At 43.3% G+C, this 19,638-nt stretch overlaps 1 protein-coding gene across 2 annotated transcripts in view; it reads right to left on the bottom strand.

Annotated features, from left to right (window-relative positions):
- Positions 1 to 7,364: 7,364 nt before the first annotated feature.
- Positions 7,365 to 19,638, bottom strand: part of OCRL (OCRL inositol polyphosphate-5-phosphatase) — a 50,068-nt gene continuing 37,794 nt past the window's right edge. The window contains exons 18-23 of one of the 2 annotated variants that reach the window (XM_049644263.1): positions 16,079 to 16,102; positions 13,021 to 13,137; positions 12,039 to 12,123; positions 11,286 to 11,413; positions 10,059 to 10,170; positions 7,365 to 9,838 (exon numbers count right to left, since the gene is read on the bottom strand). In XM_049644263.1, the coding sequence (XP_049500220.1) occupies positions 9,717 to 9,838; positions 10,059 to 10,170; positions 11,286 to 11,413; positions 12,039 to 12,123; positions 13,021 to 13,137; positions 16,079 to 16,102 (588 nt within the window). In that variant the 3' untranslated portion in view covers positions 7,365 to 9,716. The remainder of the gene's footprint in view (positions 9,839 to 10,058; positions 10,171 to 11,285; positions 11,414 to 12,038; positions 12,124 to 13,020; positions 13,138 to 16,078; positions 16,103 to 19,638) is intronic. The other variant, XM_049644264.1, reaches the window with a different exon arrangement.

Raw genomic sequence — 19,638 nt, 5'->3', positions numbered from 1 at the left:
CACAGAGTTACACAATTTTTTCTTGTGAGGAGAACTTTTAAGATCTACTCTTTTAGCAGTTTTCAAATAAACAATACAGTATTATTGACTGTATTCACCATGCTCTACATCACATGTTTTATCTTTATGTATTATCTTTATAACTGATTTTTAAAATTTAGGAACACTTGGTACATACCTACTTACAGCCTGCTTTTCTGCTCATCCCTCAGCAACATTACTTGTAAAGGCTGCATAATGTTTTATCCATAAAATATATAACATGTGTACCCATCTTCTGGTTCTGAAGGCTATGTAGATTGTTGCCAGGTTTTCGTTCTACTAACACTAAGATGAACCTCTGTGGACTTGCCCCTTTGTGCTCCTCTTGGCACATTTCCTAGAAGCGGAACTGCTACTATGAATGTCTCTAGGCTCTTGATACCTATGACCATATCACTTCTAGAGAGGTGACACTCATTTGCCTTTGACAAGCGGTGGACACACATGTTTTCCCTCACCTGTGCCTCTAGAGTTATAGATGACACAGATTATTGGGTGCCAGATATTGGGCTATGTCCTGGGGTTAGCACAGTAAGGAAAAAAAAAGAACATGGTCTCAGCCTCCGCAGTTCCTGACCTGGTGGGAGAACGGCCTGACCCAATAATGACCGTGTAAGTACAGACTGTGATGATGCTGTGGCGGTGGGGGGAGGGGGGCGGGAGCACAGCATGGGAAGAGCTGGCTCTGTGGTGAGAGGATGCAGAGAGCAGTCAAGGAAGAAGTCTGTATAGCTGAAGCAGAGACCATGGGAGTAGCAGGATGTGGGAGGAGGCTGGAGTCAGTGGCACTCAGACCTGCTGCCTTGTGGGCCCCGGTTTGGGGAAGCCACTAAATGGCTCTAAACAGAGGGGTGATGCGATTACATCTGCCTTTCGAGAATCACTTTAAAAAATGTTTTTTAATTGTGGTAAAAATAAAAAAAAAATTACCACTGTAGCCATTTTTAAGTGTATGATTCAGTAGTGTGAAATATATTCATATTGTTGTGCAATAGATCCCCAAAATGTTTCCATCTTGCAAAACTGAAACTCTAAACCCATTAAACAACAACTTTCTATTTCTCCCTCCCCCCAGACCCTGGCAGTCACCATCTACTTTCTGTCTATAAATTTGCTAGGTAAGTGGGGTCATACAGTACTTGTCTTTCTGCCACTGGCTTATTTCACTTAGCATAATGTCCTCAAGCTTCTTCCATGCTAGAACATGTGTCAGAATTTCCTTCATTTTTAAGGCTGAACAATATTTCACTGCATGCAGATACCACACTTTGTTTCTCCGCTCATCCATCAATGGATACTTGGACTGCTTCCACATTTTAGTTATTGTGAATAATGCTGCTATGAACGTGTGTGCAAATATCTGTTCAAGTCCCTGTTTTCAATTCTTTTGGATCTATACCCAGAAGTGCAGTTGATGGATCACATGGTAGTCTACGGCCATATCACCCTGAACGCGCCCAATCTCGTCTGATCTCAGAAGCTAAGCAGGGTCGGGCCTGGTTAGTACTTGGATGGGAGATCATATGGTAGTTCTATTTTTAATTTTTTGAGGAACCTTGAGAACCACTTTTAAAAAGCAAATTCAGCAAGGCTGATCTTGTTGCCCACAAAAACAATAGAAAATAGTACTGGATGGCTGCTAAAAGCTATTAACTTTTTGGACTACATTAATATAATTTACTAAGTACACACACACCCACAAGTGAACTCCTCTAAAGTTAATAGAGCTCAGTATGAATAATTAAATGTATTCACCTTTTAAAAACACCTATTGTATACAGACTTGTGTCTTCAAGTGATCTGAAGAACAATATTTATTAACCAAATATCATTGAGCACTTCTCTCAGCAAGGCATTGTGGGAAAATCCAAAATATGCCTAGCTTGGTTCCCACTCTCATGATACTTGGAGTCCCAGGTTGGCAACAACACTTTTTTGTGTGTGGTGTGTTAATATAGTGGAACAAGGGGAAGGTTCTAAGAGTTCACAGGAAGCAAGAGTTGTGAGGAAAGGCTTCCTGGAGCCAGTGACATTTGGGTTTGATAGGGTTTGGACAGGTGGAGTGGTAGTGGCCAAAGAGTTCCAAGTGACTTACACAGACTGAGCCAAAGTGGAGTGTATGTGAGTTTAGGGAAGGCGAGGGCATGACAAGGTCAAGAGTGGGAGGTTTGGCCAGAGAGGTCGGCGGGAGAGACGAAAGAGAGCTTTAATACCGGGCTGAAGAACTGGGACTCTGCAGTAAGGAGAGGCTTGGGACTATGAGGGGTTTTGATTAGGGGAGTGTCATCAAAGTAATGCATTGGGAAGATTAGTCTGGCAGTGATGTGTGTAGAATAGACTGAAAGGGAGCTGAAAAATCAGTTAGAAAGGGATTAAACAGGATACACCAGGCCAGAAGTAATGAGGGTTTGCATTTGCTGGTGGGATGTGGGAAGTGCGCAGAGGAAAGGAGGGGCCAGATGGACAAGACTATGAACAACCTGACCTTGGACTCCCTTCCGAGAATATCCCATCACACCTTTTCTCCCCTCCTCTCCCTCTTCTTCCTTCCTTCCCTCTTTTCTCTTTCCCTCCCTCTTCTTTTTCTTTCTTCTTTTCTTCCTACTTCTTCTTGAAAAATATTATGTATGTCTTACAATGACCAGTTTTGCTCATTTTGGTTTCCTTTAGAACCTTGCATAGTGGCCTACACTTAGCAAGTGCTCTGTAAATATTTGTTGAATTGCAGTTGGTGACTAATTCGAAGTGGGACAGGGGCCAAAAATAACCAAAGCTTTAAGCCTGGCTGATGGGAGAGAGTAGGATACCAGGAGAAGCTGCTCAAAGTCAGGTTAATTTGAGCTTCTGGAAGGTCATCCAGCTGACTTGAAATTTTGGGATGTAGCTTGAAGAGAGATTTCAAGGAACATCCCACTTTCATTCACACTCCATCTGGGGAGATAGTGGCTATATTTAAGAGCACTAATTATGGTCTGGGGTCATATTCTGGTCTGCCACTAGCCCAGTACCAAGTAGTCTCTGAGCCTGTTTTATCCACCTATGAAAGGGGGATAAAGTAGTACTTAATAAAGAGGTTATCAAGGGTGAATGTGAGGTTAAATGTATTAGTACAGCACCTGGGGTAAATGATAGCTGTAGTTGTTAGTGACTATCACTGTTATTAAAGTCAGAGGGAGCATAAATCATGTCATTACCGAGTAAAGCCATTCATGGCTTCCTGTTGCACACACAGAATAAAAGGCAGCCTCCTTCTCCAGGCTCCACAGGCCCTGACCACTTCCTGTCCAGCACCCCCATCACCACCCCACTGTGTTCTCCCTGCCTGTCCCCTGAACACAGCAAGCTGCTTTGCTGCCTTAAGGCCTTTGGATTTGCTCTTTTCTTCCCCTGGAATGTTCTTTGCCAGATATTGTATGGCTGGCTTTTTTTTTTTTTTGGAAGGGGGGGGGACATATATACTGTATAATCGTCATTCAAATCAGGATTTGAGACCTTTTGTCTTCCTGAGATTTAGGTCTTAGCAGACATCACCTCCTCAAAGCAACCTTCCCTGACCAAGTCCACTTGCCATGCCCTCTGGCACATCATCCTTTATTCTCTGCAGAGCATCTGTCATACTAATTACCTTGTGCACTATTTCTATGTCTGCTTTCCCCATCCTTCCCCACCCTCCTAGTGAAAGCACCGTGGTTTCTATAGCCTCAGCACCTTGAGAGGCACCTGGCATGCAGGAGGCCTCAATAAATACATATTGAATGACTGGTTGATTAATATTGAAGACGCGAGGTGGGTGGTGATGAATGATGGGAACAAGCCCAATCAGGGTGGAAAGAGAAGGGCTCAAAGCACAGTGGAAGAGTTAGCCTAGGCAAGGAGGAAGACCACTTATTTCTGACAGGTGGGAAGGGGGAGGGATGAGCTATAGACATTTTGATTTGCAGAGCAGGGCTCTGAGATGGCTGCTTCAGCTAACTGCTTTGACATTTGCATAAAGTAAAGGATGTGGCCACCTGCTGAGAGCTGAAGGGCTGAGGAAGAGAGGTCTGGGCCTTGAGGCCAGTGGAAGGTTTTAGAATTATACTAGTTGCCAATTATTTAGTGCTTATGCATGAGGCACTGCTCCCGGCCCTTGAAACACACTAGCCAATGCCATCTCATGATGATCCTATGAGGGAAGATACTATTATTACTTCCATTTTAAGATGTGGTAACTGAGGCCCAGAGAGGTCAGTGAACTTTTGCCCAAGATCAGACATCTAGAAGTGGCAGAGCTAGGATTTGAACCAGGCAATGTAGCTGTTGGAGCCTATGCAAAGAACCACAGCAATCTCCTGCCTCTTAGTTCCTGAAGCACCAAGTCTAGAAGGGTCAGTAAGAGATGAAGAGGAGGACTGTGGAATGAATGATATATGGCAGGCCTAGGAGCAGTCAGCCAATGCTATGCCAGGAAGCCCAGGAATGGGAGCAAACAAAAAACCAAAATCCCCCAGAAAACCATGAATGGGATGGAGGTGTATGGGGTGGCGGTAACTTTGAGTTAGGCATGGTAAAGGTAGAAACTGAGCTATCCTAAAGTGCACAAGAGAGGTGGTTTCTGAGTAGGAGAAAACAGCATGTGCAAAGGCCCTGAGGTGGAAAAGAGCTTAGCTAATTGGGGGTAGTCAGTGTCAGAGCACAGTGGTGGGGACAGGGGAGGGTTACTGGTGAGCATTCAAACATTGTAAGGTGGGGTGTAGGTACTAGTATTTTGTAAAAACCCTAGGTTATGTGCCCAGGGTTGAGAACCACTGATTTAGACCAGCTTCCAGGTGACACTCATTTGGGGACTGCACTTTGAGAAACATGCCCTAGATGATTCTAATGAGCAGCCAGGGTTGAGAACCATGCATCTAAATTGAAGATGGGGAATTGAATGGCACAAAACCATGGCTTCAAAGTGTGATGGAGGAAGAGGAAAGCCCCTCTTCTCCATGCAGGAGCTAGGGGATGGGAGTAGCTTCCACAAGACAGAAATGAGGGAGAAGGTAGGTAGCAGTGACTGGGTAAGAATCAATGTAGGTAAGAGCAGCAAAGGTACAAACTAGAGGTGGGGGGATTTATCCACAAAGCAGAAGGAAGAGAAAGAAGGGCTAGGAACCAGGCACCCAGGGCAGGGGACGGCAGCATAGGAAAGAGCAAAAGGAGGCTAATGGGGAGGAAGGGCAGAACAGCAGGTGTGGCTCCTGAGGCGCAACAACAGCCAGGTGTATATGCTGGTGACCTCAGCTCCGCAGCTTGTTATTCATCCTTTCATTTACACCTCACCCCTACTCCCAAAAAATCTGCAGCAAAAGGCTTAAATACAGACGTATATAGAAGGTGGCACCGTGGTGTGTCTGTGGTGGTGGGGGGGAGGAGAGCAACGGAGTAGGCTGAGCATGGGGTCTGATTATACCTAGTTGACAAGGTTAACATCAAATGAAAGCCATAAAGCCTTTGGCAGTGCGGTAGAGTCAGTGAAATATAGTGGAGAGCTAGGGGAGCAGGACATAAGTTGACAGCTACACAACACCTGCTGTGCACCAGGTACCGTGGTTGCCACTTTGTTTCTTTCTCATTTAATAACGCAGGGCCTGGTAGGCCATGGAAAGTTTGGATTTTCTTCTAATTAGACTGCGAAGTCACTGAAGGGTTTTTAAGAGAGAAGTGAGGAGATGTAGTTAGGTCGTCAAAGATCAGTACTACACCTGTTCCATTTTATAGGCCAGGAAACTACAGGTTAGCCAGTCTGGGGTCACACACGAGGAAGTGTCTGAATCTAGATTAAAGATCAGGCCTCTCTGAGATAAAGCAATGTGACAAAATGTTAACAGGTGATGAGTTAAGGGTATAGGGTATTCATTGTATCCTTTTGACTTTTCTGTATGTTTGAAAGATTTTGTAATAAAAAGTTGGAAAAAAAAAAGAGGTCTGGGGTGCCTGGGTGGCTCAGTCAGTTAAGCATCTGACTCTTGATTTCAGCTCAGGTCATGATCTCATGGTTCGTGAGTTCGAGCCCATCGGGATCCTCACTGACAGCGCAGAGCCTGCTTGGGATTCTGTCTCTCCCCCTCTCTCTGCCCCTCTCCTGTTTGTGCTCTCTCTCAAAATAAATAAAGTGAAACAAAAAGGACTAGGTCTAACATCAAAGCTTAAACTCTTTTTTACCCACTATGCATTACTGTGTCACTAATCTAAGTAACCCTGATTCCCTCATTGTCCCCTCTGAGCCTGATTTTGCCCATTGTAACAACGAGACTGGGTTAGATCACCACTAAGGTTCTCTCCCTAATACTCAGCAATCCCGCTGTGGCAGTGTCTAGCTTTAAATCATTAGGCTACACCAAGAGCCAGGTCATGAGCTTGTCCTGTGGTCTGAAAGAGCCTAATGGTTCTCCTGTAACAGCATCCAGGGATGCAGTTTGTAACCTCTGGAAAGAGGTGTGTGCTTGGCCATATCGCCTGCTGCTGTGTAAACACTTCTGGGTGTCAGTCTCCATCCACTGGGGGGAAATCACTCTCAAAAGGAAACATCTTCTTCTGCCAAGGCTTTGGGTGGGGCTAAGAAAACTGTTCGTGACAACACTGAATCAGCACATTCATCAGCGTCAAGCTCATAGTCAAAGGGAACTGGAAGAGGGCCCTGGTTAAGAAAGCTCCAGCTGAGGCCTCTTCAGCCTCAAAGGGAATGGAACCAGAATGGGCAAAGTCATAATGGAGATCGGCAGGGGAATAAAAGGCAGCATGCTCAAATTAGGGGTTTCCTCCTAAAGTATTAGAGTTCAGAGTAGAGCTCCCTCAGAAGTACTTAATTTATGGACTTCATGCCCCCCGAGAGGTAATAAAGCTTCAAAATGGGTTTTCAAAAGTTGCAAAATGACTTTTGTGAAAACAGGCTCTTTGTAGGAACATGTCTAAACCGCTGAGGCTATTTTGGCAAGGACAACTGGGTTCTCCCAAAATGTGTATGTTGGGGTTTGTCAGATTTCTGGGGCTGGAGTGATCATGGATCTGACCCAGTGTGATATTTACATGCATAAACAATCAACATCCTTTTTGGTAATCGTGTTATTTTGTTGCCTGAATCCCTGGAGTTAAAATAAGAATCCTGGGCTTGCCTCTGGAAGCACTGTGACTTTATTAGCCTCAGAAAATAACGTGGCTTCTTCTCCCTTCCAGGGGCAAACATACCGAGCATTCTTCTATTTCTGTGTAAGACAGGAAATAACAGTACAGTCGTAGCTGTGAGGACTGCAGTCAAGTAGGATCCAGTGACCATAAGCCCCCGTTTACCAAGATCACACTGATTTTTCACACAACATATATTTATTCAGAAAAACATTTGCAATAAATTATAATAAAAAAGATGACACAAAATACAGAATCCCACTAGCAGCTTTGCTTAGTGACCAAGACATTTTTGAGAAATATAACAATTACAGAATAAGAGTCAGAAAACAGTGAAAGGGATACTAATGCAATGTCACCATATAGGTTCGAGCCATTTCTTCCCTAAAACAATAGATGTGGAGTCCTTCTCTACCAGTTGAATCTGAACTCCTTACTTCAGGAGCTATGAAATAAATAGCACATTAGAGTTACTTAGGAATCAGAGGTTGGCGTGCTGGAGTAGGCACAGTAGGGAGGCAGATTTCTTCCGTCTACTCTATTTCTGTCTCCCCTACCTAGAGATTGTCTCAAACCCTTAATGCAGTGTACATCCCAGGGCCAGAGCTGGAAAAATGTAGAGGCACTAAACAAATTTGGTGCATCTGCCTGTCTTATGAGGAAACAGGATGCTGCCTACACCCCCCACCAACCACATCCTTGATCACCCAAAGGTCCCAGGTTGGCAATATACTAGACAATGTGTCCAGGACAGGCATCTCCCTGTCTTTGTGTAACGACCTTGCCCCAGATTCAATAATCTGCCTCTATGATCACCTTCTGGCCTAGTGGAGATGGCAAAAGCATTCTGCCTATAATCTTCTATTAACTAAGTTCAATACCTAGCCTCCGATCTATCAGATCTGCAGCTGTTTGGCACAGAGAACTTAACTCCTAGTTCCATAACTCCCTATCAAGAAAGGCTTTAACCAGTATATCACAGGATACATACCTTTTCTTCCCCACAGAACTCAACTTACAAGAGATGGGGGGAACTGAAGAACCATTCAGCAGTGGTGTTTCCCCTGGCTCTCTCCTTCAATGTGCTAGAAGAGTCAGGAGTCAATGCCCAAGACCAGACACAAAGCCTATACATTAGGCTCCTTGGATTTAATGTTAACAGCCAAGAATGAGTTAACTCAGGGTGGTTAATGAAAGAAAACCAGGAAGAAGCCAACTACATCAGGTAGTTTTGCAGTTAGTGGCTGGTGGCTGGTTTGCCAACCAACACAGAATAATTAAAAAACAACAAAAACAACAACAATGCTCCCCACAGAGCTTGAGTGAATGAAATGCTCAGAGGGTTGTCTTGGGTGGGAGAGAAAGGGGCTTCATTGGTCCCACTGCATAGTCTCTTTTACATAACACTGGATAAGGTGACTAGAAACCATGGGGAGCTGGTCATAGAGCCCAGAACCAGCCTTGACGGGAGAGGGGGCAACATCTACCCCCTGGTATTTCAGAAGACCAGAGAGGGGGTTCTAAGGGTTATCCACAACAGCCTTGCTGAAGGAAGGAGCAGTATCGCTGGAGAGGCCCACCTGAGATGCAGACTGCCTTTTTGACTTTGATGCAAGCATTGCTCTGGAGATGGATGTGTAAGTGGGAAACAGGTCCCACAGACAACCAGGATGAGTTCTCATGTACAATTTGAATAAAAACAGAAAAGGGATGGTAGAAAGCAGGACCTGTCAAACATGAATATTCTCACTCTTGAAACGCTCAAAGTGCTTCCACTCTGATCGTGATTCTCTCACATCAATGGGATGGCATCTCTGACAGTCCCTAAAGTTCTGCTACTCAATGTGGTTGGAGACAAGAGAATACGGTTCCACCTAGTGTTGATCCATGACAAGGACAATGTTACAGAGACATACAGATGCCACTGTAGTAGAAATGCACAAATGCATGTCACAACCACATGTAGACAGTTAACTCACTGTTGGGGACACCCGAGGAGTCACTAGCTTTACCCAGACTTCCTTCGACATAATAGTACTAGTGGAGTGGAGTGCAAAGAGGTGATATGGGAGGGGGCCGGGCAAAAGTGCTTTAGACGAAGGACTACAGACTAGTCTGAGCTAGAGCACATAGTGCTTGCAGACCTAGAATGGGAACATCTCAGAATCTAGGCCTAGGGTGCTAAGGACAATCATGATAGCTGGCAGGAGGGCAACAAACACTTCCCAGATAAAGGAGTGTAGATATAGATCTCTTGCCTTATAAAGAGAGAACACAAAAACACCAAAATATGGTACCTTTGGCTTGGCAATGTGAGTCTAAAAGTATTTTGCTGTGCAGGATATGGTAAGGGAGGGATTAGGAAACTCTTTTCCTTTTGCACTAGAAACAACTTTTTCATGCCAACAGCCTCAAAATTCTGCAACTGCCCCTTCCTGTGGCATGACTTTTCAAACCATTCTGAAATACTTAGTGCCCGAGACCTTCCGCCTCTAGAACCTTGGAGAGTAGTAAGAGGTAAAGGCTTATTAGTCTTCATCGCTCTCAAGAAACCCCAGAAGGAACTGGATAGCACGTTGACGGTCACTTGGAGTCTGTCTTGCCATGAGGTTGGGTGGAGGCCTTAGGAGAAGACTAGTGAAGAGAGTAGCTAGAGGGTGAGAGAAAGGAAAGGTAAAACCCTTTGTCAGACACAACCTAAGCAAAGCCTCAGAGACAGGAAGTGGGGGGCCAGGGGACAAGGGCAATGGGAGGGAAGTAACTGCCATGTGCCTGGACGTGAAGGAAGGAACACACTGTGTACACCATACACAGACTGTCCCGACCAGCCTACCCCCACTCACGTTGCCATTCTTATGAAGCACTCTTACCGATCATGTTTTCGCTGACATTGTTGTATTTAGAGAATTTTAAGAGTTCTCGAAGGAATGCCATCAAGTAATGGAAAACATTTCTATGGCATCTCGGAAGCTGGGAAATCACCTGTTTTTTTTTTTAAAAAAAAGGGGGGGAAGGGTGGGCAGTGAGAACAGGTGAAGGAAGGGAGTAACAAGAGCTTACAGCTGCCACAGAAGTAGTTTATAATCCAACCTATACAGAACCCCATTCATCTGTCACAACTTCCCTTTATTCACTCATGACTAACAGAGTACCTGCAAATAATAACTTCTGAGTCAGAAAGGTCATCCTGTTTGGCCTGGGTATACACTCAATGACCAGGCTACGTGGTCAGCACACAGTCACACGCACACCCCACCTCACAAGAAGGTTGGTATTAATCTGGTCTTCTCCCATCTCCTCAGGCACGCAGCCATGGCATCTGCCAAGCTGAATGGTTTTCTCTGTAATGTCATTTAGCATGGATGGGAGCTCCTCCCAATACTCACTAGCCTGATTGAGAAGTATTCTCAGCTACTGTGCATCAAAATTATTTCAAGATTAAAAACAAACACCAAGAAGGGGGTGCCTGGCTGGCTCAGTTGGCAGAGTGACTCTTAATCTCAGGATTGTGGGTTTGAGCCCCACGTTGTGTGTAGCCCCACACTGTCTGCAGAGACTACTTAAAAATAAAATCTTAAAAAAAACACCAAGAAGACAAAAAGAAGAAAGGCTCACAAGTATCACCGACCATTCCTGGTAATGTCAGCCAGAACTCAGCTTCATAAACAATCTTCTGCCAACGTAGAGGTATCCACCCTACTCAGTAGGCCAACTAGAAAAGTGTGGCAACTATAATAGGAAATAATACAACCTAAAATTTAAGAGTCCTAACTCTCGGGGCACCTGGGTGGCGCAGTCAGTTAAGCATCCGACTTTGGCTCAGGTCATGATCTCACAGTTCATGAGTTCAAGCCCTGTGTCGGGCTCTGTGCTGACAGCTTGGAGCCTAGAGCCTCTTCGATTCTGTGTCTCCCTCTCTCTCTGCCCCTCCCCCACTCATAAATAAATAAGTCCCAACACTCAAAGCTGGTGTCCTGCCATGAATAACAGATCCAGACCTATCTTACCACATAGCTAGCTACACGCCTGGCTTTGCTAGATTGATTTCTCTACGGGGGAACCTGCCCCAGGCACATCCTCAGAGCAGTAAAACTCACCTGTCGACAGTTCTGGGGATCCTGAGCAGAGTCAAGGCATCGCTGATACAGCTCATAACAGATGACGGGTTCTGGCAGGGCCTCCAGGAAAATGAGCAGTGCTTCAGCCACAGAGTGATTACTGCCAGCTGTATCAACTTAAGTCAAGGGAAAGAGGCTCTAGGAAAAAGGCCACACAGAGACCTGATTTGCTTCCTTCCTCCAGCCCCCTCAGGGACAGTTTCCTTCCTGTTATTCAGGGCACATTGATCCTAACTGGGGTTTGATATTTTATTGGTCCAGGTATGCTGCAGCTGAGTTGTTACAGAATTGATCAAAGACTCTTGGGAGGTTTGGCTCAACTTGAGAGTCAGGGGAATGTGGCATGCAGAATGATGTTCACACTCGATCAGTCCTTGAAACTAGTCCCCAGTGTTTCCCATTCTCTTTTATGTCCTAGTGACAACATACATGGTGGCAGGAGTGATCAAAAGCCTGAAGCAGAACAGTACCAGTGCTGTGGGTCTTATGCTCCATGTTTATTAAAAGTTGTTGTTACCTACCCCTTTATTCCTTTCAGTAAGAGTCTGATACAGAGAGAAGTCAAAAGTTCCTGAAAGGAATTGAAAAACAACTGCAGACTTGATGATTACCTTATAATAGATGACAGTCAGAGAGAAAGTACAGATGGAAACACAAAAATCAAATGTAGGAGGGAAGAAAAGTTTGGTCAAGAATTCATCCAGCTTCCTAAGCCTTTGTCAAAAAGGATACGGATTGTCTCGGGAATGCTAGTATCCAGACAATCAATGATCTGCTGTAACTCCTCCTGCATTCCAGGGGTTTGGAACAGATCCTCCTACCAAAGACATGACAATAAATGGAACAAGGCAAGATAATCAGCCCTAAGGTTCTGAAGTCCATCCAGGGATCAAGAGAGTGACAATGCAAATGGAAGTGTAATGTGCATACTCGTGATTAGGAATGGAGGTGTGACAATGGCATCTTTTCCCTTTATCATCTGTATAATCCGTGTGAAATTTTACTTCCAACCAGAAAATGATCTCCACAGGTTTTAGCTTATACCTGATATGGCAGAGGACTAGATGGCTACAGTGGGAGACCAGATGTTTCCACTTCTAGCTTCCTGACAAGTAGAAGGCAGAGTCGAAACAGCTGAACCACAGTTAAATACTGACCTTAGGGAATGCTAGGGCAGCAGTAAATGGCATGCCCATACCAAACCTTGCTTTTGAGTTCTATTACACTTCAGTAGGTAAAAAAATGTTTTCCTTCAATTTAGTCCCAAGAAATTTCTCTTTTTGGGCAGTTGGGTTGGGGGTAGCTAATATTTTAGATAGGATTAAAAAATGAAAATCAAATTCAAGAAATGGGCTTGAAGTATTAGAAGTATAGAAATGGGCTTTGGACTTTAAAATCTGCAATGCCTATGTGAGACGGGAAACATGCATTATAGACCGAGGTACACAGTGGTCCAGGGGAAATTGTGTGTAGCCAGGAGACAGGCATGCTCAGTTTGGGCCTGGCTCCACCACTACACTTACACTGTGGTCTTAACTAAATCACTTAGTTTGTATGCTTCTATTGTCATATCTGTAAATACGGATACCTCCATCTGCCCAGACGATCTGACAGTGCTATTCTGTGAAGGTAGCTTGCAAAAGTTACAAGCACAATACCGACAGGAGGTATCACACACCTTCCAAAGTTGTAGGGTAGGCCCATAGTCACTTACCTGGTGGCAGGCATATTTGAACAAGTGATCTACCAGAAGCCAGATCTCCTTGGGGACCTGAAGGGGTCTTTCACTGGCACCTTCATCCAAGGGAACCATCTGCAGAAGGGATTTCTCCTAATAGATGAAAAAGGAAGAGAATCAAAGCGGTCTCAATAAAAACATGTACGTAACTTGAGGTCCTCCAGATTCTGCTTATGTAAGTACAATTTCATCTTCATCTCTTAAGATTTTTCATTTTTTCTCACTGGGGTCACTCCTGGTCAGAAGGCACTTGATACGGATTCCCACAGTTAAAGAATCTCGTTTTCTAGATGCTTAACAGTTAAGCATTCCGTTTGGGTTCATTATGTTTATCACTGGATGCACTGTGTGTGGTAAATCCTCTCAAGGGTGACACGGAGAGCCAGCACTGTAGCAGTACGGTCACGGCAGAGTGCACATACCACCTGAGACTCGTGGGCCATTAAATTACAATGGTCAACACAGTACTTTGGAAGAGCAGCATCTACTTAGGTTTTTGGTGACTTTTAACTTCTGGTTCTTTCAGGTCTTACCACAAAATTACAGTTTTCATTGCTGATTTAAATGAGGCTCTCTGGTCCACAGAAATTAAAGACAATTCTCCACATTACACCTACATTCATGAATATTTCAGCCTCAATAGAAGGTCTAATCTTAAGGCACTAAACTCATAGCCCTTAAGATCCAAAAATAGTAAACCGAATACAGCATACCAAGAGCCAAAAATACTGTGAAAAGTTCCAGGTTTGAGTCCAGAAGTTATTCTTTATATTAATAACTCAGCAGATTTCTCAAGGCTGTGACCCCTTTCACTTATCTTCCTACTTTCTGTTAGATTCTCCTGAAAGAATCTAAGAGAAAAACCCAAAAGTGACAACTAAACCTGAACTTGGAAATGGCTGGGGACATAAACTCAGTTATCTTGTGTTTATATAGTCAAATATAAATTATATCAAAAAGGTGTTTGAAATAGATTAAGTCCTTGAGGGCAGCCTTCAGAAAAATCCTAGTGGAGAAAACGGTGACCAATTCTTTGCATCTTCCTCCCTTCTCCAGCTTGAGGTTATAAATTGTGTACTTTCAACTTTAGGAAATTCTGTAAATTCTAGCCCAACCCCAGCCGTGTTGCTTTATGGGAAAGAAAAGCGTTTTACGACTTCCAGAGACTGTGTACACTAGAGCAGAGATGAGGGCTCTGCTTAACACTATGTTCTTCAACCAGCACTGCTGACATTTTAAAGCTGTTTTACCTTTCTAAGAGAATGAGGAAGAGAAAAGAGCATGACAGTTGGTTACCATTTAAAATCTATTTTCTTCACATCCATTTTGCCTCCTTTCTTTCTTTCTTTTCCTGGGAGTCTATCACTTGGTATTCATGTTCCCTGTGGCTGCCAGAACTTTATCAGGGGCTCATCCACTAACTTCTTTCTAGTTGCAAGTATTAAATCCAGGTATCCACATAGTATCTGAATCAAAACACTGTCCATAATGCACTCTGCTCATTTTCTGAACCAAATGCAACACATGTACAGATTTAGCAGATGCCTCCAAACTTACCGTATATAAATTATTCAGCACTGATTCATGTACTTTTTAAAAAATCTGACATCCAACTGGTGCTTTTCCTGTACTAAGGCATTAAGGCGACACAAGGCACTGTCCGAGATGAAAAGACAACATGGCCTGCTATTAACAAGGAAAGGCCAGGAAGCAGAACTGTCTCAACCCTTAGTGGTTTAAAAAGGTTAATAAAATGTCAGTAGGTTATATACATCATCCACTATCCATTTTCAAATTCATGCGTGATAACATGAAATGTCAGACTTGTGTCTCTGAAGTCTAGAGAAAGATCATGCACAAGAAATAGTACTTTCTCAAAAGTCCACAAATTATCCTGATAACTTTAATTTTCAAAGGGAAATAAAGCACACTTTGAAACCTTAGTGCTAATAATTAACGCAGTAGGGGCGCCTGGGTGGCGCAGTCGGTTGGGCGTCCGACTTCAGCCAGGTCACGATCTCGCGGTCTGTGAGTTCGAGCCCCGCGTCAGGCTCTGGGCTGATGGCTCGGAGCCTGGAGCCTGTTTCTGATTCTGTGTCTCCCTCTCTCTCTGCCCCTCCCCCGTTCATGCTCTGTCTCTCTCTCTGTCCCAAAAATAAATAAAAAACGTTGAAAAAAAAAATTTAACGCAGTAAAACAGTACACCATTTCCACCATCAAAATGCATTAAACTCCACCAAATGGGAAGATGGTGTTAGATGCTGTGTGACACCGCTTTAAGAATGGTATTCAAGCCCATGTTTCTCTATGTGATAGCCCTGTGTGGAGCCAGACACCCTCCAGCTTGAAGATAGAAGTGGCAAAGCACTACAGGAGCCCTTTACTAGGTTCCTTGACTGAGTATTCAGGAGATGTCGGTTCTAGTGCCCTCTGCCCCACACCCCTGATACCAGGAGCAGTATGACTTTAGTGAGTTTTTCAACCTTGGGCCTTGGTTGTCTTATCTATTAGAATGGGGAAAGTTACCCTGTCTGAAGGCAGAGAGCTACACCAGATGATCCCTCATGGTCTTGTTCAGCTCTATAATTCTATTCTACACTCTTTCTTAACCATATAACTGCATTCTTTCGGTAATTAATGACTACTGTCACCAACCCCAAATCACTCTTAATACAACACAAATCCACTTCTGCTTTTATTATCATTGGAAATGGAGGACCGCTAAATGGTACCCTGCTCCACCTCATGAGCTTTCACATATATCAAGACAGCTCTTTAGTTACTTCTCATTTTAAAAATACAAATTTGGAAACTTGACTCCTATTGCTTTTATGTACTGGGTCTCAACAACCACCAGTGCAGTAAATATCTTTTCTATACTTCAGACACACTTAAAAACAGCTGGCAGGACTTTGGTGGATTCTCATGGAGTCAGAGGTCTCTGATATGGCAAAGATTAGGGACAAATTCCAGGGACCACAGTTAAGTGTTAATTAAGCACAGGAAGCACATAACCACCAATGGATTGTATTACCTTTTCTAGGAAGCTGTCTTCTTCCTGAGAGCAGAGCAGGAAAAGAAAGTCATTGACAGACAGAAATCAGAATTAATTTACAGAATTAGAAACAGATCAGTATTATTAGAACTCACTATCTTGCTAGATGTATACACTTTAAACAGCTTTAAATTTTTCAAATAAATTATTGTTGAAAATGGAATATGTTCTCTCTACATGCAAAGTTCTCTATTGTACATATTAAATGTTCATGTGGTTTATTGAGATTATCACTCAAGAAACATACATGTGCAGTTCCAGACTTTTGTGTCCTTTGGCAGCTTCCAGCTGACCTGGCCAAATGCCCAGTGATGGCTCCTTTCCACGTGCTGCCTGGAGGCAGGCCCTGCTGCTATACTATGTGGCTTCCTAAGTCATCCTAACGCCACTCGATGCACGAATTTGGTTGTGAGTCTGACAGTGGCCATTCAGAAGGAGACAATTGGCTACTCCCCTCTCCCTGCCATTCCTTTCACCCTAAGCAGTATCCCACACTCTTTTCCCTCGCCATGTACCTACTCCCCTCCTCAAAGGCCCCTAAACTCCCCAAATATGGAGGTCCCTCTGAAATGTAAATTTATTTCATTTCAGACCTTTGTGGACCAGAAGACCCATAATTATCCCTATTGTGATTTCTTGTATGATATAAGAGAAAAAAGAGAAGCAAAGGAGAGGGAAGAAGGTTAATTGGCTCTGTCTTCTGTGCTTTTATTATAATCCAATAACAAGAGCAACAATAACTACTGCCACCACTTAGGGAGCACCGGCCATGTACCGGAAACTGTAAAGTACTTGTATACAATGTCATTTAGTCTGCACAGTAGATATTATTCCCATTTTACAGATGGGGAAACTGAGGCTCTACCAGGTTAAATTATTTGCCCAAGGTCATACTATTAGGTATTAAGTGGCAGGTACAGGATTAGAACTCAGGTCTGACTGACTCTATAGTCATTACCACTATGGTCCCCTAGACAACTCAAAAAATACAATCTAGCTGCTTCCTGGGCAGAGAGGCAGGGCAAGACTGTGAAAAAGACAGTGAGAAACAAAGCACCATGGTTAGTGGAGAGAGTACAGGCACTAGTGGTAGACAGTCCTGGGTAAAATCTTTGTTCTGCCTATTAATTTTGTACAGACCTTAGGCAAGTTACTAAACTTTATAAAGCCTCAGTTTCTTCATCTCCAAAACAGGGATAATGATATTTACTTTGTAGGACAAGGAAACAGCCTAAAATCCAGGCATGTTGGGGCACTGGTGGTGCAGTATGCCAGCACCTCCCCAGCAACTCCCAGCTGGAATCCTGCCAACGCTGCCACAGGCCACCAAGAACCTGAGTATAAATCACACGTCTCATGTCTGATAGTAAAAGGGGGAGTCCCGATCTTACTATGAGAGACGTGCAGGAGGCTGGAGGTGGGGTAGTGTGTGCTCCCTGATGTTCCAAATAGAATGCTAAATACATTTCCCCCAAACGACTTTTATATATATGGTGGATAGGCTTTTTAGTATTATTAGATACATTATGGATTAAACAGGCTCTTGTAGGTTTACCTAGACTTTTAAATACCACATATAAATCGAGCTAAAAATAATCAGAGTAATATTGTCTTATGAAGTATGCAATATTAATAGTATTGTAATTATTTTTTTTAATTTAAAAGTTAAATTCTGAATGCCAAACATCTAATTTAACACAATTTTGGAGCACAACCTTTCTTTAAATTTAGGACTACTTATTAAGAAATAGTAGAACTAGCCTAACAGACTTCTCTATTTTTCCTCCCATGAATACATGCCACATGATACGATGAGTAAAACTAGGCAGAGTTTTTATACACTAACCTGTCAAACCAGGCCCTCAAAGCAGTTTTCTTTGAGCAGTGCAAGGCATGCCTTTGGGGGGTGTAGTGGGGGGTGGATGAGAAAGGAGGCTACACAGAAGGGAATGATATGGTCCCTGATTTGGGTATGCAATTGATTTGGGGTAAGAAGTCCCAGAATTTATAGCCTGATATTGTTATAATTCACAGAGAGGAGTTCTCAATAAACGGTTAATATGAAAAACAAGCAAAAGGGTTCAAAAGAAGGAGATGGCTTTAGGCTGGGGCTGTCAGGGGACTTTTCACAATGGAGATGGGACCTAACTAGCCCTTAAAAGATTCATAGGATTTTAAAGAGTAGAGATGGGGTGAGGACACTACAAGTGGGAGGGGCAAAAATAAGCAAAGATTCAGAGAAGGTAAATCCCAAGGTGGGTGTAGGGAAAAGTTGGTCATCTGTTCTGCAGACAGCATGGCAGGATGCTGAGAAAAATAGTGGGAAATAAGTATGAAAAGGAATGTTAAAGTCAGACTTTTGGTGAACTTGAATGACAGGTAAAGCAATTTGGATTGTATTTAGTAGGCATGGGCAGGCCACGGACTACCTTTAAGCAAGGAAGTGATAGGTCCCAAAGCTGTATTATAGAAAGATCAGTCTGACAGCCCTGAAGAGGAAAAATGAATGAGCAGCGATAGAGGCAAAAGGGATTGTTAAGAGGTTATCAAGGTAGATCAAAAAGGAGCGAGTAAACACTTTAACTAATTATGGGAAAACTATATTTTTTTAAAATAAATAGATAAAAGAGAAAACTCTGAAAGAAGAATCAAAAGGACTTTGATTAGATATTGGTGGGGCAGCACATTTATACTGAGAGTTTACCTCTCTGGCTACAGGCATATAGTAGATGTAAATAACTTATTTCAACACTAGGCTCAATTCTGCAAACAGAAACACTACTTAGCCTCCACTGATAAACAGCATACTCCTAAGGTAGTTCTAAGGTTGCTTATAATCACTTAGTTCAACTGACCTGTCCTCTCTCTACAAAAGGCTATGCATTGATTACATTTAAAATGTTTTAATGTTTATTCATTTTTGATCGAGAGAAAGAGAGAGAATGAGAATGAGTGGGGGAGGGGCAGAGAGGGAGAGAGAGACACAAAATCCGAAGCAGGCTCCAGGCTCTGAGCTATCAGCACAGAGACCGACGTGGGGCTCATGAGCAGTAAGATCACGACCTGAGCTGAAGTCAGACAGCCACCTAGGTGCCCCTGCATTGATTACATTTAAAAAGGAAACCTAATTCAGATTCCCTAGTGGGGCAACATTGGCATGCTACAAATGCACTGCAAATCATTCTTCACTCCAACACTCATCCCTAGAGGAATTTTGCCAGTAGTAAATGTAGCTAAGATAATGTTAAAGAGTCATTTAGAGGCAGATTCAAATTTAAAAATAAATAGCAAATGGGTGCCTGGGTGGCTCAGTCCATTAAGTGCCCGACTCTTGATTTCAGCTCAGTTCATCATCTCATGGTTCGTGAGTTCAAGCCCTTCGTCGTGCTATGCACTGACAGCACAGACCCTACTTGGGATTCTCGTTCTCCCTCTCTCTACCCCTCCCTTGCTTATGCATTCTCTCAAAAATAAACTTTAACAATAAAAAATAAAAGAAAATAAAAAGCAGAAAACTAAATAGATATCGAAGTTCTAGA

Source organism: Panthera uncia, chromosome X, assembly GCF_023721935.1.
Source record: "Panthera uncia isolate 11264 chromosome X, Puncia_PCG_1.0, whole genome shotgun sequence".
NCBI classification, from domain to species: Eukaryota; Metazoa; Chordata; class Mammalia; order Carnivora; family Felidae; genus Panthera; species Panthera uncia.
The sequence above is the reverse complement of the archived record's forward strand: the minus strand, read 5'-3'. Positions and strand labels throughout refer to the sequence as shown.